Raw genomic sequence first — 23025 nt, 5'->3', positions numbered from 1 at the left:
ATATAACTTTCAAATTTCTTCATAAAAATTTAAGTTCTACATGTTTTGCTTATACCAATTTTTGGTTCACAGAGGTTAGGTTAATGGAGATTTTACTGTACTTAACATTACAACAGAAGAATGATAAAGTACCTTACCGTTTGCTTGATGCTAAAACAATCTACGTGTTGTCCAACAACAAGCTTGGGGTCCTCACAGAACTCGTCCGGCCTGGCCCAACGACTGAAGTCGCGCTTCTGCTTCGGGGACAGAACTAACAGTCCATCTTTGTCTGTAAACGGTATAGCGTATTGAAACCGTTCCGTCAAGTCCACGCTCATGAAAGGAACGTACTCCTTGCTGTTGATGTACGAGGTCTGGAGAAGAACCCGCTTCTCCTCTTCTGTGTATGTGTCCTGACCACCTGTCACCTTCAGATGGGCACTGCTACCGCGATGAAGCTGGGGTCGCTCTCGTCCTATTAACAAACACACATTAAATATAGATGCTCATCTCTTAAGCTCAAGGCTGTGGTATAGATTCTTGAACAATTAACACATACCTATCAGTAGATTTGCTGGCACATTGTAGAAGTTCACCTCAAGATCAGTGTATCAGTGGTAGTATGTTGGCCTCTCGACCACAAGATTGTGGGTTTAAACCAGGCAGTGGTAGTCTGATTATTAAAAGGTGGAAAAAAGTCCATTTGACATACCATGTCGTACAATTGATGTTGGCATGCAGAATATCTCTGGCAACACATTTGGTGTGTACCTAACAAAAAATTAAACACTCAACCACACGCTGCCAAGAGGGATTCAGTTTACTGTGCCGTCTGGTAGAGTAACATGGCACTTTGAAAAGAAAATACGCAGGCTACAGGTCACCCGATGGCTAAGGCCATACAATTATATTATTAATACTTCAAGATAAAATTCACATATCCTATTGTGGGTATTTTAAAAGTAGCAGGTAAAGTAGCGATGTTTTTGAAGTCATGACACCAACACGTTGAGTGCCAAGCGACCCCATTTGGGTATGCGAGGGTAGTCAATTTTTTTAACTTCACGTCCCCATATGGGGTCGTACGTTTCTTCGAAATCGAGAACTGTGCGAACCCATTTGGGTGTGCAGTAAGTGTGTGTTTCGAAGAGGTACAAATCCTCTTCCTGCCATCTGTTGGCCATCTATTCAAGTATGTGCGTCGTCTACCTTTCATTTGTGAATTCCTGTTGTGGCGCGACCCCATATGGTTACATCAGGAGTGCTCTGTAGGGTGACAAAGTCATTGTCTATCTCGCTCACGGAATGTTTATGTATAAGTGTGCAGTGTTGTGAGTTTCCTTTACCTTTAAGTCACTATGAGTAAACTGAGCAGAAAAATACTTAGTTCAGATAGTCTGGACGATTTATTGAACAAGTCGGACAGTGATGATTTAGATGAAGTAGCCTATGTAGTTACAGTGATTTTGAACCCAGTACAGAGCAAATAGCAATCTTGCACGTTCATCTACATTGATAAATTACAATCTCCAGCATACACTTCCCGACTGTAGTCTACTCTGTGTTTCCAAGCCACCTGTTGCAACACTTTTAACCGACTTCAACCGTCTTCAGCGATATAGTCATTGTTTCCCGCACAATCATCACTGCTAGGCTATGTGTACAGACTGTTACCCGAATTAAAAGTTATACAACCATAATGTTAATACATATTCAGTCCTCCCTAACTACAAATTCTTCGTATAATACTATGCTCTTACATCCTAATTTACCAAATTCACATAATTTTCACTACTTTATATAACAAAATTCTATACGAAAATATCCTAACCTCAAATTGGGAGATCGTCACTTACAAATATTTCCTAACCTAAAATCGGGAATTTTACTTTTGTATGGCTCAAGTATGAACAAGCTAACATGTCTCTCATAATTAACGACATATAACATGTCCTTACAAAGGAAAAGGTAAGTATGACCGAGCGTCGGGTCAGAAACTCCTGTATAAGTGTGACCCCATATGGGGGAGGGCGAGCATGTACAATTCGTAATGACCAATAGACCCCATATGGGGTCGCAATATTTGACCTAATATACATAGTATGTTAACCTAATATATCAAAAATATATCCTCATTTCAGCACACTTGCTTGGTTAAGCCTGTGAACGTTTTGGCACCAGGGAGTAAATCGATATTAGCTCACGGCACTAGACGGCAATCCCATGAATTTCGGTCTGGCCCTCAACGTGTGAAAATTAGGATACATAGATCTCAACCTTATCATACACAGACACACAGGGATATGGAAAGGAAAACACACAACAGGATGAACACAATGGCAAGCCATTGTGAGAGGGGGAGACAAGGAAAAACATGACAACACAAAAGGTTGAGGACAATCGTCACCTTTATAAACTGCCGTCTTCAAATAGATAGGCTCTTTCTTCATCAATCCCAGTTCTTTTACATCCATTTCTTCCCAGCCCCTGAAGAGCTCATTTCTGCTTCCCAGCTTCTTCAGGAGGGTGGGCGTCAACATTCAATGAGGGGCCGTCTCGACAGATCTTCAGTATGTTCGTCCTATTATGTGCTCCTTTCCACATTCTATCTCTATACATGACTTGACTCTTGTTTGTTCCTTTCCAATACTTATAATTATTTACTTGTTGGAGTCCTTTTGTCCTTTTAAGTTTATATAGGTCTTATGGCAACGATAGGATAGGAAAGGCCTAGGAATGGGAAGGAAGCGGCCGTGGCCTTAAGTAAGGTACAGCCCCAGCATTTGTCTGGTGTGAAAATGGGAAACCATGGAAAACCATCTTCAGGGCTGCCGACAGTGGGGTTCGAACCCACTATCTCCTGGATGCAAGCTCACAGCTGCACACTCCTATCCGCACGGCCAACTCGCCCGGTATATCTTATGTTTCTTCGCTTTTCCTATGTTCATCCAACTTTTTTAAAAATCCTGCACTACCCACATCAAGAACGAAGATCAGTAAAGATAGTCCCTCGATGAAGCTCGGAAGCAGAAAAACAAGCCTTTCAGGGGATGAAAAAGAGGTGGAGAACCTATTTGTTTGAACATGGCAGCATATGAAGATGTAGGAATTGTCCTTGTCCTTTTTTGCTGCCATTGTCTCCTCTTCCCGTACTAACTTGTCATTGTAGTTATCCTGTTATGAGTTCTTTTCCATGTTCCTATCTCTCTATATATATATATGACTTTGTTTAATACTTTTATTTTTCCTATCCAATACTCAAATGTTATTGTGGGTACGTTAAAAGTGGTAGTTGAGACTTGGAGAACGAAAATCAGGACAGTAAAAACATGAATGCTGCCATGCTTCGTCAAGGGTAGAGGATTGAAGTGGTGGTGGTGGTGGTGGCGATTTTTGTTTTAGAAGGAAGTAAAACTAGGTAATCTAGGTAATCATTTTCTCTGACCAAACTGAGTGGAAAAGAAATTTAAAACAAAACAAATTATTTATATAATGAAGGAATTTGGAAACTAAGTACAAAATAAAACAAAACAATTATTGAATTAAGCCAAAAAATCACCAACGAATCAAAAGGGAACATAAGTTGCCTGAGTAATAGAACACTTGCAATTTACACACCCTTGAATAATTCACTGTCGCACATAAAGCGGATGATGAGATCAGCAGAAGTAGCGTCATCGGCTAATGTGCGTTCGAGGGTTTCTTGCAGGCCGAGGCTGTCTTAGGCCAGAGAGATCGGCACACTCTGTGAGTTTGAAATAATAACATTAAGTTATTTATTAGACCACCTAATCAATACAAAATCGTCTTGGATGATTTACATAAATTTGTTAGCTAATAGTGGTACATGTTTCGCCTTCCCTGAAGGCATCATCAGCCATAGTCTTAACCTTAAATTAAAAATAAGCGTCTAAATAACATGTAGTAATGAAATGAATTTTAAAATCTTGAAGAGATTTGAAGTAAAATAACATTAAAAATAACAATGATGGTTTGAAAATACAATGTGATGAGATATAATAGTGGAAGTATTAACAAAATTAACATTAGAAGGCTGCTAAAATAAGTACAATGGATAAAACAACAGATTGTTATACAACAAGTAGTAAGATTGCATAAAAGTAAAGTTGATAGTCTGGCGGTTATAATTAGACGATGGCGAAAAATCGTATATAATCAAAGTAAAGAAGAGAGAATAAAAGTCAAAGTTAGTCGAGAGATCCGAAGTTAATCATGATCTTGAAGATAAAAGACGAAAGTCAAATGCATATGGTGAAGTTGTAGAACACGTTGAGGATATGAAGTTGGTGAATAGAAGTTGAAGAACAGTTTCAAATAGGATCACTATGGACCATCTCAAAATTCGAAGTGATGTTCAAATGTTGTAAATTGTGAGTTTGTAGATATTCTAGTTGAAAAAGCATATAAAAGTGGAATCATTTGACGGTGACAAAGATAGCTTGTAACAATATGAGTTAGAAGTATTTGCAACAGTAGACTTCTTGCTACGTGTCTACTGTTGCAAATACTTCTAACTCATAATGTTACAAGCTATCTTTGTCACCGTCAAATGATTCCACTTTTATATGCTTTTTCAACTAGAATATCTACAAACTCACAATTTACAACATTTGAACATCACTTCAAATTTTGAGATGGTCCATAGTGATCCTATTTGAAACTGTTCTTCAACTTCTATTCACCAACTTCATATCCTCAACGTGTTCTACAACTTCACCATATGCATCTGACTTTCGTCTTTTATCTTCAAGATCATGATTAACTTCGGATCTCTCGACTAACTTTGACTTTTATTCTCTCTTCTTTACTTTGATTATATACGATTTTTCGCCATCGTCTAATTATAACCGTCAGACTATCAACTTTACTTTTATGCAATCTTACTACTTGTTGTATAACAATCTGTTGTTTTATCCATTGTACTTATTTTAGTAGCCTTCTAATGTTAATTTTGTTAATACTTCCACTATTATATCTCATCACATTGTATTTTCAAACCATCATTGTTATTTTTAATGTTATTTTACTTCAAATCTCTTCAAGATTTTAAAATTCATTTCATTACTACATGTTATTTAGACGCTTATTTTTAATTTAAGGTTAAGACTATGGCTGATGATGCCTTCAGGGAAGGCGAAACATGTACCACTATTAGCTAACAAATTTATGTAAATCATCCAAGACGATTTTGTATTGATTAGGTGGTCTAATAAATAACTTAATGTTATTATTTAAATCAAATATCATCAATACGGACCAAAAATGATATTTATTACATGTAACACTCTGTGAGGACGTGGGCCATGGTGAATTCAGCACAACAAGTACACAGTGGGATATCTTCCCTCTTTAGGAGATAAGAGTGCATAGATCGTCCATGACCTATCCTCAGCCTACATAATACTAGGGTCTCTCTCCGTGAACGCAGGAAAGAGGACCGCCACACGGTGGTTGTCTTCTTAATTGCTCTTAGCTTGTTGAGAGTTTGGATAGGTAACCACTCCGATTCCCAGGATGCCAAGATGGTTCAATGTAACTGAGAACAAATATCTTTAGCAGGTGCATTCATAGGTCTTAGAAATCACGCAAAAGTGATTTTGGTGCCAGCATCACAACCTGGCTAGGTCATGAATCCGCTGCACCAACGGGTGTTGCAAGAAACAGGTTTCAATAGACTGCAGAGAATGTAACGAGTTGGTACACATAACAAAATGGTTTCTTTTGTTGCCCAGTGCAAACTGCAGAGCTTCTAAGATGGCGTCAAGCTCCGCAGTATACACACTACATACACTAGGAAGCGAGATATAAATGCTCACATCATCGGTGACGAAAGAGCAACCAACATTTTCTCCGATTTTAGAACCATCCATGAAGATATTCTCGTGGCCGGATACTGGTGAACAAAGTCCTGGAAATACCTCCGATAAATGGAGGAATCTATGTTCACCTTGGGTCCACGGAGTAGATCTAGATGTATATCCGGTCATGGAACTATAATCACGGAGGTACCTTGCTAAAAGTCTGTTCAAGACAACCACTGACAACTATATTTCATTCGCAACACAAGCTATAAATTCGATACCCGACCAGCTGTGTGGCATTCGGCCGGTCTTGGTACCTCTGGTGGTATTGGGCACTAAAGTTGCATTGATAGCTTGGATGTAGCGGCATTTCACGAATTTTGGCAGCGTACGTGAGGAGTAACTGCTGCCTCCTTATTCATAAAGATGGAACTCCCACTTCAGCGAGTAGGCTGGGAATGGGGCTAGCATGGAAAGCTCCCATTGCCAGCCTAACTCCACTATGGTGAACACTGTTTAAAAGGCTCGGTGTAGAGCATTGAGGAGGAGGAGTTGAGAAAATTATGTTTTTGACGTGATAACATCTATAGATCAAGCCACATACATTTGAACCTTAGTAAAACAAAATCATGTGCTCACAACTGGGCTTATACAAAGGCAGATCAAATATAAATGGGAATTTGAAGGTACTGGTGCTGTGTCTGGAGAAAACGACGGTGGAGAGCTGGGCTGTTTCAGTATGCCATGAGTGAGCAAGAGGTGCACTAGTCTGTTCTGCAATGCATCATTATCAAATTTTTCACAAAAGAGGGCACCAAACCATCTGAAATTTTGAGATGGCTCCACGCACAGTTTGGGGAAGAAACACTTTCGCAGACTAGAGTGTATGAGTGGGCTAAAAATTTTGTTGCAGGAAGAGAAGCTGTGGAAAATGAACCTCACAAAAGGAGACTGCGGACAAGCATCACTGCAGACAACATTGTTGCTATTCGTGACATCATTGGTGAAGATCGGCGAATAAAAATTTTGCAACTTGTTTTAGCCATAGGAATAAGTCATGGAAGTGTTCAAACTATCATCCAAGATGAACTCCATTTCAGAAAATTGTCTGCCAGATGGGTTCCTCGTCTCCTCAACCAGGAACAAAAAACTTTATGCCAGGAAGTTTGTCAGAAACTCCTGCGTCGCTACGAGGAGGAAAGAGACTATTTCTTGCGTCGTATTGTGAATTGTATGCATCATTACACCCCAAAGTCAACGCAAGCAAGCACTTACCACTGCCTTTTGGATGAAGCAAAAGCTGCTTATCACAACAAGCGATGCTGGCAACCGATCCGAAATGTCATTCTTCGCCATGACAATGCAAGGCCATATACTGCCGCTTTAATGTAGGAAAAACTGGAGGAAATTCACTGGACACCTCTGGAACACCCTTCGTACAGTCCAGATTATTGCCCTGCGGCAAAGGAGTAGCCCAAAATTTGAAGCTGGAATTTTTAAAAATAGGAAATCTGACTACCTATACATCAATATTAAGCCCTCATAATGGTAGTGATAGAAAACTTGCTAACAGCCTGAGACAAATGAACTGTAACAGTAGTCCTACAGTCTGTAGGGACAATGTTATGAGAGGGTTGAAAATTCAAGGTGACCAGCCAATGTCATTCGTCTCTCACTGTAATTATCATCAGCCACCTGTAAATAAAACTGTATTAAACTGACTAACATGTCTTATTTCACCCGAAGTCAGACTTTCATCACACAATGTCATGTAAACCCAGCAAGAGAGGCCCTCACCTGACCCACCTATATTTTTTAATTTTAAATTTTGCTGTTTGTTAATATTGCACAATGGTGAGATTAAAAAGACCTAAGACTGGAAGGGAGCAGTGGTCTTAATCAGTGAACTTATACAACAAGGAAGTACAAGAGATATTAAAAAATAAAGTAACAGCATGAGACAAGTGTGTATAGCATTTTGTACAGTGACAAGTCAGTGTGGGAAGAGGGAAAAATAGAAAGAAAGCAACAGAAAGAAAGGACAAACTCCAGAACTTCACATGCCAACATCTAAAAAAAAAAAAAGTCACTTATTTGTTCCTTACAATTGTATGTTTCTCATATTTCTGAAGTGGCATACCATACGAAACTGATTTATAAAATACTAGCCTATCGTACCCGCCTTTGACAGATCGGCCACTCATTCCTATCAGCTCATATACAGCATGGATAAATAGCTTGAATACTATGAAGGAGCAGTGTGTCAAGTACCAGAATATGATGATTCAGACAAATGGCGACATAAAGAAGAAAGTTGTCTAACCCCTCGGCACCTGCCTGCCAATATTCAGACAGACTATTCCACTCGGCGTTGTAATGCCCCTAGATAGCAAGTTGTGCAGTTCTCTGCTCACCACATGATTTTGATGGTGATGTTTGTTGTTTATACAGGCCTAACATCTAAGGTCATCGCCCCCCCCCCCCCCCCCCCCCCCACGCTTTTGGAGAGACAAAAATTCATATATTGCATCGGCAACATTTCTACTACAATAGAACTGTGTGAGGCACGGGAGATCAGAATTTAATATTACCCCTCCCTTTGTTACAAAGGATTCTTCAGTTAGATTAACAATAAGAAAGGAAGGACACAGGAAGGAATTTAGAAACTGTAAATAATTCCGTAAGATTGTATATTTTATTTTCTACAACTTCTTTTATAAACCATTTATCGATAGGAGCAGTATTAATGGAGATATTTGACAGTTTTTAGACCTTCTCCTAAACTAGGCATACCGGGCGAGTTGGCCGTGCGTGTAGAGGCGCGCGGCTGTGAGCTTGCATCTGGGAGATAGTAGGTTCGAATCCCAGTATCGGCAGCCATGAAGATGGTTTTCCGTGGTTTCCCATTTTCATACCAGGCAAATGCTGGGGCTGTACCTTAATTAAGGCCACGGCCGCTTCCTTCCAACTCCTAGGCCTTTCTCATCTCATCGTCGCCATAAGACCTATCTGTGTCGGTGCGACGTAAAGCCCCTAGCAAAAAAAAAACTAGGCATGATTTAACCCAGCTTGAATAAAATTATATATAGCATACATTGATGTGCTTCTCTCTTGACTCTACATGAAATTCTGTTCAGCCGTTTTCTTATGATGTGTGCATGTACATACATACACTCAGGACCAAGCCCATATTTTTGTATCTGTCCCCAGAATCTAGGCAATTTCAGTGATATTAAAAAGATTCTCCTCTGTACCTACTTAAAGGATCTTAACTTGTGATACATCATCTGAAAGGCGAATTCTTCTACTTGTATATCCTGTTTACTGCATTCAAATATTCTGAATCGTGTACAAGTATCGCAAGAACCTGATCACTATATAAACTGAAAAAATAAAAAGGAATTTCAACCTATTTGTAGCTCTGTTAATGTTAAAAACAGATTATGAAAGTTATACAGCCTACATATTTACTAATTTACAAGCTATCATATTGTTTCTTGCTGTGGTAAATTGTGTCCCTCACCGAAACTTTCATTACACAGCCTCGCCCTAAATGTTGAAAAGTCGTATTCAAAAAGTTACAATTTAGGCCTACTGGTACTTGAAATTATTTATAGTCGTCATCGGCTGCAACTCGTATGCGAGTAAACACAGTCTTCAGCAGCTTACATTTTCACACTCACAATGCTTTGTGAATATGTTTCATATGATTTAGTAACCCGATCTTGGCATGAAACATATGTCCACACAGATCACATAACCTTCAAACAAACTATCTCCCAATTCATTTATTTCTTTCAGAGACATCAGTGTCTCCTTCTGCATTATCTATTTCACTTTTATTGTTTCTCATGCATCAATCAAAATGTTAAGATGCAGGCTTACCCGAAATTATTCACAATATATAACCTAACACACCAGTAGTACTCCCAATTCATTGATTTCACTATTAGAGTCATCTATGTGAACTACTGCATTAATAAGTTTCACCATTTTTGTCTTCTATTGTTTTTCACGCCAACTTTACTACAATCATAGATCATACATCCCTTCACTTCTCTGCACTGCATCCTCGATTCATGAAAAATATCACAAAAAAGCTCTCAAGTGCTATCTAGTGACAAAATGTTTCTGTATAGTACAGTGAAGTCTTGGACTGTGAGGATAAATTATTCTGTGTATGAGCTTGTAACCCAGAGCACTTGTATATCAAAGCAAATTTTGCTATAAGAAACAATTGAAACACAGATGATTTGATCCACAACCCAAAAATATATATTGAAATAAAATGATCCACACGAGAAGCAACTTTCCTATATCTTCTAGAAAATGTGACCATTGCCTTGACACTCTTACCACTCCTTTTGCTGCATCCAGACACTCTGGTTCTTTCATTTTTCTTTAATATTGTGCAAATAGTTGATGTAGACTTTGTGTAAAATCTTGCAATAGTCAGGTACACTCAATGCCTTGTACTTCTCAATTTCATTCTTAACTTTCAATGTAATCATCTCCTTCTTCTTACTGCCTTTCTCTTCAACTTTTGTCATAAATATATCTTATGACTGGGGGTCATATGAAAATTTGCATTACAGTAGTTAGCTATTTGCTTTATGTCGCACCAACACAGATAGGTCTTATGGCGACGATGGGATAGGAAAGGCGTAGGAAGTGGAAGGAAGCGGCCGTGGCCTTAATTAAGGTACAGCCCCGGCATTTGCCTGGTGTGAAAATGGGAAACCACAGGGCTGCTGACAGTGGGGCTCGAACTCACTATCTCCCAATTACTGGATACTGGCCGCACTAAAGCGACTGCAGCTATCGAGCTCGGTACAGTAGTTGGCATGATGGAAGTCAGTGTTATGGAAGTGTAACCCTAGCAACTGTGCTGGCTGTGATATAAGGTATGAATGGATGGCCAGAAAATGTTACCTAGCAACCATGCAGGCTACGTCTTATGGTTCGTGGTCATCTGAAATTAGCCGCTGATGGATGGCCATGACCGAGAGACATATTTATGATCATTTGAATTTCGCAAGAAGGGAAAAGTGGTTTCTTTTCATCTTCGTGGGGCACATTGCTATAGTAAAGTTACTAAATTACAGTCACTACACTTTGGACACAAAACAGAAAATGCTTTATGCACACATATGATTACAATGCTGTGGTATACAGTACACTATATATATATATATATATATATATATATATATGCTAGTATGGATTTTGAATACATGAGCAAGGCACGCTGACTCACTGAATGAACTCCAGCATTGGAAAAGATTACCCACAATCCCACACCGTAAGACAAAAGAGCAATTATTGACTCAGTTGTGGTTATGTGGCACTGAGCAACCAGATCAGTTCTACTCGTAGTGCTAAACCTTGCTCATTTATCAGATTATAATTCATTAAAAATCTTTGCTTGTCTTGCAAAACACTCCCATATTAAATATCCAAATAAATATACCACGAATATGTAGCTACAACCAAGCCTCTAAAAACTGTGGGCAGGTATTCTGAATTATATTTTATACTTGAGCTTATAGAAGTTATGGGTTTGGACATTTCTGAAAGAATAGAAGCCTCTCCAATGTTAAACATTCCAATCAAAGTCCAGACAAAACACTTATTTATATAGATATCCAAATCCAAAAGAAATTACCTTTTGCTGGACCGCTTGCTCTGACTGAGATTGATGCACTTGTGTTTTCAGGCAGTGAAGGTAAAACTGGTTGAGTAGATACAGGTGAGCGTTTCTCTTCAAGAGGTGTGATACCTTTCAGCTCCTCTGCTCGTTCAAGGGCTTTGCGTGCCAAGTTTGTAAGCTTTTCTTGTAAGGAGGAATCATTTGTGGCTGTTCTCTGCAAGCATTACAAACAAAAGCATAAATCATTGATAGATTTTATATTTATTTATTTTATACAATCACTTTAAAAAAATTGAATGAGTGTATGGTATTGTTCTTTGAAGGTACACTTTTTCACAGAAACAACTGAACCTATAGATATATTGTTTGTTGTGGGTATCCACAGTGTATGTGTATACATGGGAGGTGAATTATAATTTGATAATTAAAATCAAGTCTGATAAAATATTAAACGTAAAGAACATAGAATACCAAGTGCTCATTTTTGAGCGACTATACTAATTAACAAAAAGATAATTTCCTCATCAACCTTAAGTGATAAAATAATATATACAAATGAGTACATACAATAATAATGTTATTTGCTTTACGTTCCACCAACTACTTTTACGGTTTTCGGAGATGCTGAGGTGCCGGAATTTAGTCCTACAGGTTCTTTTACGCGCCAGTAAATCTACCGACATGAGGGTGACATATTTGAGCACCTTCAAATACCACTGGACTGAGCCAGGTTCGAACCTGCCAAGTTAGGGTCAAAAGGCCAGCGCCTCAACCGTCTAAGCCACTCAAAGAAAAATAGTACAGAGGTAGGCCTACTCAAAAGAATGACAAACATTCTGTCAGATCAGAACAGACCAGTTTTTAACAAGGTCTCAGCCATTAGGTGTAGCCTTCACTAGGTCTCCCATAATGCACTGGAGCTTAAATGAATTGTTCAAGGAGTGAAAGCAAAAATGAACCAATTTCTTGGTAATATCTGTATTAGGCTCGCCACCTTTATCATTCCTATTTATCCTCCATTGCTCACAAGCCTTCCTTGATAACTGAGAATGTTCAACACTAAGGAAGTATTGCTAAAATACATAATGCAGGTCTTTCCAACTGAGGTGCCACTACGGGCCGGGCCACGCCAGCAGCAACACTGGTGCTGTGCTGTGCTGTAGCACGGTAAGGCGGAGGGAACGTGGAAAGCGCCAGATGCAGAACCACAGCGCGCAGCTTATGAAAACAATTATTAATGATAATTTTGTGAACATATAAAAACACCATTTTTTCTCTACATATAATTTGTTTGCCTTTGTACACATTTACTGTAGTATTCAAGACGACTGCTATTGCTGATATTGTTTTTCAGCAACTCTTATTCTTCTTCTTCTTCTTCTTCTTCTTCTACAACCGCTTGTCCCACACGTGGGGTTGCGGGTGCGAACAGTGTCACACATGGTGATTTGCCCTGTTTTACGGCCGGATGCCCTTCCTGACGCCAACCTTATATGGAAGGATGTAATCACTATTGCATGTTTCTGTGGTGGCTGGTAGTGTAGTGTGTTGTCTGAATATGAAGAAGAAAGTGTTGGAGCAAACACAAACACCCAGGCCTCGAGCCAGAAGAATTAATCAAACAATTAAAATCCTCGACCCAGACGGGAATCAAACCTGGGATCTTCCGAATCGAAGGCCTCAACGCTGACCATTCAGCCAATGACTCTGTCATTGTTTTTCAGCAACTAATTTACCAATATTCGGCACAATCAATTTGGCAGTAGAAATTCTAAGTACGACCACAAAAGCAGCACCAAACAGAGAAGTCCTGGTTTTATTTTTATTTAAATTCATAATCGAAAATATTGTTCACATGCATAAGTTTTTGCGCAAGTTTGGGAAATTCCAGTGGATTAACACCTTTGTAAAATGACATTAAATCACCGCTGCAGTGGCAGTACCTGTCGTTTAGGATTGTGTTTCACTGTAGTTTTATCAGCTCTGTTTGGAAATATGACTGTGATTTTTCAGGATGCGCTGAAAATGGTGCCATATTCCAAGTTTAGGTGCAATATCAATTTCTTTCATCTGGCATTGAATTAATTGTGCAAATTCTGTCTGGTAGTCTCTACAATTTTTGTAAGTAGACAAGTTTAATGATTTTAATGAAGGAAAATGGTCAAAAATTTCCAGCTTTAAGCTGATTTTTAAATAAACTCTGCATTTCAAAAGCCTATCACATATGGTTTGAATCAACTCGTTTCTCCCTTGCCAAAATATAAATTATTAAAATAAGGTGTATATCTGCCAAAAAAGCGAGGTCAGCTACCCATTGTTTATTCTGCAAAGTTGGTTGAGGAGAACCTTTCATCTCCATGAACACAGTAATTTCTTCAATTATTGCAAGAAAGTTTGCTAGTACTTTTGCACAAATTAACCAGCATACAATACAATAAAACTAAATAATGCTGCACTATGCCTGGAGATCTTTCAAAAATTCTCTGAAACACTGATGGCTCAAACCTTGCTATCTGCAGAAATGTACACATTTTTCCATAGAATCGATAATAGATTTGTAGTTGTGGAAGATTTTTGCACATTGTTCTTGATGTAAAATACACTGTACATTCAACTCTCGATTAACCGGGATAGTGAAGGTTTAAGGCTTCCCGGATAAGTAAAAAGTTAAAAACAGAACAGACGTACTGAAAGTACAGTTAAAATTATAATACATGATACTACTGTATTGTTTTTTTTTAACTTACCCAATACACATTGCAGTAAAAGTAGCACTTTGCACAATTAATAAATGGAAAAATTAACAGCACTTTTCGTTGAAACTAATAAGGAAAAGAAAAATGTTCAGACTACCTAACTTTACTGTTTCTGAAAATAATGTCATGGTTTTTTGATTTTGTAATGAGAAACAGTTTTCTTTATTTTGCTTATCAAGTTTTTCAAAACAAGTTTTTCGGTGATAAGAGCATCATCCTGCCAATATTATACCGACCCTTTGTAATTCTGTATTACTGTAACTCCTTACACTAGTGAATTTTTAGTGTTTTTGATATCGTGGTTAAGCCGCAATGATCTCAAGTCGTTCCACTGTAACAGTGAATTAAAAAAAAAAAAATTTTTATGCCTCTGACCAAAACAGATAGCTGTGCCGTGTTACTTTTGTCAGTACCCTCATCAATCGAGAGCAACTGAATACTTCTTGAAAGTGTTGCATTTGCTCCGTAATTGCTCTTTCAGGTCGGCACCAAGTTCCTGTACTCGATGAGAGATGGTTTGTTTGGACAAAATTATCGCCTCAAAGTGGGCCACAGCATGTAGTCACAATACTTTCGAGCACTCTACTAAACGTTCGGTTAAAAATTCACTGTCAGTAAAAGGGTTGCCCACTTTTTCCAGTTTTCAGAGCAACAATATAACTTGCTCGAACTGCACCTTCTGAAATCTTAGGTTCAAGTATCTGTGGAGTAGGAAAATAAACAAATATAATATAAAGAAAAATAAACAGTAGTAATGAAAGCTAGCAGGACAAATACACCTTGTACCCTCACCTTTGAGGTAGAGAAGAATGAATGTGTGAATACCTTGAAATATCTGGATTTATCAATTTATCAATTCATTCATTTCTTGTTTTGCCAACAATGGCATAGTAGGTTGAAGCGTGTTTATTGTGGTAGTGTTTCATTGTACGGTTGAATATTTTATGCTTAATATGGCAAATTAATCATTGGACTTTCCCTCAGAATTGACAACAAAATATGAATCCTCCCACAAGGGATTAAACAACATTTTAAAAAAAAGGAGAAACTAACTCCTCCACTATTTGCTGTATCAAATAGATTCTATTTAGAACAGTAGCTTTTGCGCGTGCAAGACGATAATTACTGTCTCTGCCGCACATACACAGTCGCACTGGCCGTTACATGGGGAAGGAGGAGAACTGTGCCACTGAGTGCGGCGCTGGTGCGTCCCAGCACCAAGTGTTCAAGCTGGAAAGGCCCGACATAATTGCGTGTTTTCTGTTAGTTTGTTGAGTACTTTGATATTTTTATCTCAGCGTTTCTTATGTAAACCTAGAGTAATTTTATTATCAAGTTCATTTTTTCCTAATGTTTCTGGTAGGCAGTCATGAATGTATGTTATTTTAAAATACATTAATTCCCCTTCATTCCCTTCTGTTAAAAATAGGTCCCAACAAAAATGAAAACGTTAAAGCAACTCAAAAGAGCATTTTGTGTAAATATGACATTAGATAGATAGATAGATAGATAGATAGATAGATAGATAGATAGATAGATAGATAGATAGATTTTAGACATTTCATTTGTTTTATTATTACAACAGTGTGATTAGTCTGGCCATTACAGGGTTAAGGTGGCTGTGCCACCTAACTGAACTCTAACCTCAATCAGAATCTTATCTGTTGAAATGTCTGCACACGGTAGCTGAGGCCATACGATTATTATTATTATTATTATTATTATTATTATTATTATTATTATTATTATTAACAGTAATTATCTTTAGGCGTATGACTAACAGTGATGTTTGTCCACACAGTGGTTAGTGAACTATGCATTTGTTATACAGGGTGTCCCAGGAGGAAAGGACAATACTCTGGGGATGTTAGTATTGGTCCTTGTGAATAAGAATGTTCATATGAACATGGTATCTATACCAAGCAATTGTCAAGGTAGATTTGTTTGAATGTAAACCTTGAAAAGCATGCTTATTTCATGTTCTTATGGAATTAACAAGATTATAAGAAATTTTCAATAATGGAACCTTTTTGTTTCATGTTGGATCATTGTGTGGTCCAGTACAATGATTTTAAAATTCCACTGCCTACTCATTGCATTTTTTAACTCATTCAAGAAGATGGGATCTTACTCATTGCAGACTGAACGCTGTTTTCAGTCTTTAACCATCATTCAGTGTTCTGCCTAATGGCAGGTTTCCACTTGATCCCTCCATTCATAGAGAATAATGCCTTGCTCATCAATTCTTTCAAGGACTCCTCCTGTTCTGCCTTTATTGCCTAACAGCTGGTAACATCATCTTCCTCCGACTCTCTTTCGTGGTACCATTCCCTCAAGTACCTCCACCCTTCTTAAATTGTGTCCTATCCAGTCCCTTTCCCTAATTCTTTAAGACCTATAGCATCTCTCTCTCTCTCTCTCTCTCTCTCTCTCTCTCTCTCTCTCTCTCTCTCTCTCTCTCTCTCTCTCTCTCTCTCTCTCTAGCACCTCTTCAATCCTCACTCTATCGTTCCAATTGTTTTTCCTCAATTTTTGCCACATCCACATCTCATGTGCGGCTTATCATCATCTTTTCTCATCATCCCCATACAAAGCAGCACTCCACATCGACCACTTCACCAGACATTTCCTCAGTTCTTTATTAACACTAAGAGCCCAGACAAGTCAAGATAGCATCGCTACCCTGTGCCGGCGTGATTTAAACTGTCAGAAAAAAATCACAGTTTTGTCAGTTTTTGCAGTATAAATAAAAAAATGTATATACATTTTCTATAAAAGTGGACTATCACATGAAATCAATTCAAAAAGGCGCACCTTCAGCACTGGAAATAAAATCAGGCTATAATATATTGGTACATTCTCTTATCCATGTTCATGCACTTGAATTTCTAATTCACTCAGAAAAGTTTGATAATTTTCAGTCACTGAACAACAGAATTACACATTGGTATTCCCAATATCTAGCTTTGGTATGATAACACTCAAAACATTCTCATAAGCAAAGACCTACATTTTATTTATGGCAATATACGGTCAGCATTTTCTTCACAGCATGGTCGGTGTTGTGTTTGGACTTGTAGTAGCAAACCTTGCACGTATGCTGCGAGTGTCCTTCCTTTTTCATGCCCACTGCAGTTATTCTGTGAGGAAAATAATCTCTACCTACTAGTTTTCCCACAGATGATGTTCGTGATTCTTCAGTAATTTCATCAGCAACACTACTCACCAAATCACCTGTCAAACGTTCATAAAATGTTGATAGGGGAAGAAAAAACGGGCCTGTTCACAGGAGCAATATCTTGTTTCCATTGCATCCCTGTGCTTCTCCCTCCGTTTGTCTTTTTGCGACTGGTTCTTCTGGTGATGAATCTGATGATTCATCATCATGAGGGGCTTGTAGATTTTCACTTTCTTCTTCACAATCACTTTCATACAGATCAGAATCCGAATCGTTTACAAGTTCCATAATAATCTGTTCACTTATACGTGGGCTGTATGCAAGGGTAGGATATCCTTTACTTGTACTAGGTCCAGGATCCATATTTCAATATACAGTATAAATCGACTACTTGAGAGATGACTGCAGACTGCTGACTCACTAGACTTTCATTCTAAATCTGTGAAGTCACATAATCCATCATTAAAACACGTGCGCATAAATTTGAGCTTATCGAACCAGAGCGTGCAAGGAGTATGAATGTCAGCAATTAGGTAAGATCTATCTGAGCGCACATGGTTACGAAACTTTGTCCCAAGGTTGCAACACCAATCACTATCAATCAATAACACCACCTATAAATAGTAAAGGAAATCGATAACATGTTAAAACAAAAACTAATTTAATAACATGAATAGCTTTCGAGTGACTGAATTTCAAATTTTGTGGTAGTAAGCTGCATGGTAGTAATATTACCACCGCCAGACGCATAGTGTTATGGCTACCACCAAGCAGTCTCTTCTTTCTGTTAAATACTTCTCTAGCCGTTGCTATCCTGACTCCAATTCCCTGTCCACACTGCATTTCCTCCCTTATCTAGCTTCCCAGATACTTGAAAGCTGATACCTGTTCTACTTTCTTATGTCCTATCATGTAGGACTATAACCATCCCTTTATTTTCCTCCCATCTTTCTCGCATGCCTCACATAAATCACTTAACATTTCATTCAATGTCCTTTTGCTTTCTGATAAAAGCACAATCTTATCAGCAAATCTGATGCATTCAACCCTTTTTCCACCAATATTGGTGTCTCACTTCCCATCCGAACAGAATCTCTTTCAAATATATATTGAACAAGTTGCCTAACACCTCTTCCAATCTTGCTATCTTACATCGTCCCTATCTGCACTCTCGCTTTCTAGTTCACGAACAAACGAAAAATATAATGGAAGTTGTAAATTTTAATTTTATTTCTTCCAAACTTTTGAGTAGCTTTGGAGGTTTTAGCATTCTTAAAGTTGCCCTGTTGGCAATCTGAAGTAAAGTTACTAATGAATATTTTTGGAGTAGGAAAGCTCTATACAGGCCGACATATTTTCACCACGCTCAACAAATCATGCAGTTGACTACTGCCTTCATACCAATAAATGTATGTCATTGCTATGCTCACATAACCATGGTGCCTGGACTGGGAATAAGCTATTATGTTGTCGGGCTAAGTCGCTCAAACAGTTGAGGCGCTGGCCTTCTGACCCCAACTTGGCAGGTTCAATCCTGGCTCAGTACGGTGGTATTTAAAGGTGCTCAAATACGTCAGCCTTGTGTCTGTACATTTGCTGGCATGCAAAAGAACTCCTGCGGGACTAAATTCCGGTATCTCCGAAAACCGTAAAAGTAGTTAGCGGGACGTAAAGCAAATAACATTCTTTTTGCATACAATATATTTTCAGGTCTATATGTTGAAATAAAACAGTCATGTGACAGATCCTCCTGAGAATGTTTGTGCATAATTTCATGAAAATCCACCCAGTGGTTAGGATGTGATGTTTTGGAAGACAGACAGCACTTAATTTGGGTTTGACAAAGAAGTGGACCACTGCAAAACAGGTTCTAGAATTTCTTTAACATTTTGGACAAATTTTACTGTCACAAGAAAAACAAATCATATTCAAAACAGTCAAAATTTTAACACATGAAAACTTGGAACATTACTACTTCTGATTTTTGTATGTAACTCAGAAACAACTAGTTAAGAATAGCACTTCTAAATCTCCTGGTAAAATGAATTGAACTGTAATACAATACTCGCGATACACTGGATGTATGAATTCATGTACTTTTGTTGAAAATATAACTGCAAAACTTCTGCCCATAGTGGAAAATGATATCAGCAACACATTTTCTATCCATTTCCCAAGCATTCTAAATGAATTACACCACATAAAGTTACGTATTTACACAACAATTCTACAACATTTCGATTAATTTTTTCTTTTATAATATGATTTACGTGATGATGGGATCGGAAAGAGCTACAAGTGGAAAGGAAAAGACTGTGGCATTAATTAAGGTACAGACCCAGCATTTGCCTAGTGTGAAAATGGGCAACCACGGAAAACAATCTTCAGGACTGCCGACAGTGGGATTCGAACCTACTATCTCCCGGATGCAAGCTCACAGCCGCGCGCCTCTACGTCCACGGCCAACTCGCCCGGTAATGAATATATCTATTAGCTTTTAAGAGTGCCTATAAGTGAACTGGCAACAGTCTGCTTCTTTACGATCATTTCATTTTATTTGCAATGCTCTGGTAATTGAAAATTAAACATTGATTATTGTTATTGGTGCGAAAGGCTATATTGAAATTAAGTCTTAACAATTATTTTTCCTTCAACAACACAGTATACCAACAGAGAGGTCTCCCAATGGGATCCCCAGCACCAGGTATCCTTGCTGAAATATACATGGATCATTTAAGAAAACATAAAATTTTAAACGAAGAAAAAGGAATTATCATCTGGCTAAGGTTTGTTGATGACATTTTTGGAGTTATTGATAATCATCAATAGCAGCGCTAATTTATCAGATCAAATTAATAGTGTGCCCGTTGGATTTTCGGACGTGTTCCAAAATGGCGCCTAGGAAAGGTATAGACCACTCAGACCCAAGAGAGTATACAACAAAGTCTTAACATTTAGATACAATAGGAGGCCATGATTAACTTGGAACGACTACATTTCAAAGGCGGTGCAGCCAAGCGAATTGTTAAAAAAAAAAATGTAAAATAGAATAGATTATTGAAAAACTTACTTGAAAAACTGAACTCGAGAAGACAAGAAGCAAATTGCTGTCGCTCTGCAGAAGTTAGGAAATTGTGAACATTATGGCAGAAATCCTGAAGAAAAGCTATTATAATTTAAAAGAAGATGGCAAAACAACCTGCAGAAACACTGTGGAAGATATAAATACAGCTAGATATACGAGAATTTATTTAAATACGTATACTGATAGACCCGAGGCGCAAGGTCAGCGATACTTCGGAAAACATAAATTGGAAGCCGTAAGAAGAGAAAAGGATTAGAAGGAAAATCGAGGAAGGAATAATATTTTAGAAAATAAATAATTTAAATTTGAAGATTTTCGTAAAACAAGACGAGAGATCTTATGCAGACTTAGAGATTTGGTCAATTATAACACAAGAGAAGACTAACAGAATAGTTTAAAAGAAATATTATTCTAAGAAGAGTCTAAAATGAATATTTATTTCTCGATAATATTTGATTTTATTGGCAGTTATTCCGAGAAGAAGATGACTTGCTAAGCATCCAGATGGACCGACCTGGAGGGAGATATCATCCGAACAGCTGAAAGTGATGTGCTTGTGTTGTACATTATGTTAAAGGATGTATGCTGGCAGAGTTGGAGGAAGAGTTGGAGAGGATGCTGAAGGATGTTCTTGATGCTGATTGTTTAAAGGGACCTAACATCTAGGTCATTGGCCGAAGGATGTCGTGATAGTCTGAAAGGATTTAGGAATAACTATGTGTATAGGCTAGACAAAAGTTATATCAAATGGACCCGAAGGAGAACCTGTGAATGCAACAGTAGAAGGGAAGATAGTGGAGTCAAGTGATGTGGAATGGCAACTGTGGAAAAGAAATGAGGAGCAGGAATTCTATGGGAAAAGTAGCTAAGAGTGAAAGGACTTCTGCCCAGTCAACATAAGTAAGAGGTTTGCAAAATATTTTGTTTGGAGTATAATGGTGCATGGAAGCGAAACAGAGATGCTTAAGAAAAAAATATGTGCAGTATCTTGCAACTTTTGAAATGTCAGCTGGAGAAAGATGGAAAGGATGAAATGGATAGACAGAGTAGGAAATAAATAAGTACTGAGGGCAGGACAGGAACCTAATGAGGAAAATCAAGAAGATGAAACAATCGTGGCTTGGCCACATCTTCAGCAAGGATTGTTTGAAAGATGAGGGGTGGAGGAAAAATCTGATGGGAAGAGAGGAAGACATGGCATGAAGGATGACAGACATCATGGGAGGAAGAACATATAAAAATATGAAGGAAGAAGTGGACTTGGAGAATGTCCAGCAGATACCTGTCCTATGACACATTTATACAGAAGATGTGTAGGTTTAATGCAAAGCTTACAGTACCCTGGGAGGTGTGTGTATAACTCACCGCATTGAGCCCCAGCTCCACAGCTTGTGAGTATAGCTCAACGGCTTCATCCTTGTTCCCAGCCTCGTCAGCATCCAGTGCCTGGTGGAAAAGGAAGTGGCACCGTTGCAGTTGTTTGTGACCGGTCGACTGTGCCACTGACACTGGAACTGCCTGTGACTTCCCTGAAAGAACAAACCTTGTAACAGTTCACCTTGTCGCTGTATGAAGATGTGGAGATTGTCTTTGTCATTTTGAATGTTCAGTTTGTCAATTTGGCCCCTCAATTAGTGTTGACATCTACCCGTTTGACGAAGCTGAGAAATAGTAATGTGCTCGTCATAGCTGAGAAGACGTTGATGTAGAAAAACTGCGACTGATGAGGGGAGAGACCATCTATTTGAAGATGGATATAGGAAGATGTGGAGGTTGTCCTTGCCTTTTCTTTCTATTTCTCTCTCTTCCTGACCTGTCACCGAGTTTATCCTATTAGGTGTTCTTTTACATGTTCCTATCCTATATATATGATTTGATCTGAATCTTGTTTGTTCCTTTCCAACACCAATATTATGCCGTTGGGTTACTTTTTGCCTTTTGTATTTGTCCTTTATTCCTAGTCTTTTCCACTTGTATCCATATTTATCTTATGGTTCCTTTTCACTTTTTGTAATTGTCCTTTATTCCTAGTCTTTTCTACCTGTATCCATTGTTATCTTATGTCTCTTCCCATTTCCTGTGTTCATCCAGTTCTCTTTTATACCTAACATTTCCTGCATCAAGACTGAAGATGTGTCAAGATGGACCCTCAACGAGCGTATATGTCTACCCTCCTCGTGAGGCTGGGAAGCAGAAATGAACTCGTTGGGGGCTGAGAAGAGATTAGTGTAGAAGAACTGAGATTTATGATAAAAGCCAATCGATTTGAAGACAGCAGCATATGAAGATGTGGAGACTGATCATGTCCTTTTATGTTTTCATTTTTGTCCCTGTCTCCTTTTTCTGCTGCTCCTTCTTCCCACACTGACCTGTCACGGCATTTATCCTGTTATGTGTTCCCTTTCATGTTCTCATCTCACTACAAATAAAGGTTGTTCAATTGAAAAATAGAAAGCTGGCTTCTTAAATAACTGATGGCACTGCATAACAGTGTCAGCACTGCATGATCTGATGTTTGTAGTAACAGTTCAGAACATGGCCAGTCTGAGACA

The 23025-nt window shown here is 38.4% G+C and overlaps 1 protein-coding gene across 5 annotated transcripts in view; it reads right to left on the bottom strand.

Annotated features, from left to right (window-relative positions):
• The window catches only part of LOC136873775 (calpain-7), a 144459-nt gene that overhangs the window by 96251 nt on the left and 25183 nt on the right, over window positions 1–23025 (bottom strand). For 4 of the 5 annotated variants that reach the window (XM_067146987.2, XM_067146988.2, XM_067146989.2 and 1 more), the window contains 3 exons: window positions 21839–22002; window positions 11470–11668; window positions 138–457 (listed from right to left, as the gene is read on the bottom strand). In XM_067146987.2, the coding sequence (XP_067003088.2) occupies window positions 138–457; window positions 11470–11668; window positions 21839–22002 (683 nt within the window). The remainder of the gene's footprint in view (window positions 1–137; window positions 458–11469; window positions 11669–21838; window positions 22003–23025) is intronic. The other variant, XM_067146992.2, reaches the window with a different exon arrangement.

The sequence above is a fragment of the Anabrus simplex genome, chromosome 5 (genome assembly GCF_040414725.1).
Source record: "Anabrus simplex isolate iqAnaSimp1 chromosome 5, ASM4041472v1, whole genome shotgun sequence".
NCBI classification, from domain to species: Eukaryota; Metazoa; Arthropoda; class Insecta; order Orthoptera; family Tettigoniidae; genus Anabrus; species Anabrus simplex.
Note: the sequence above shows the minus strand (reverse complement) of the source record. Positions and strands in the feature narration are given on the sequence as shown.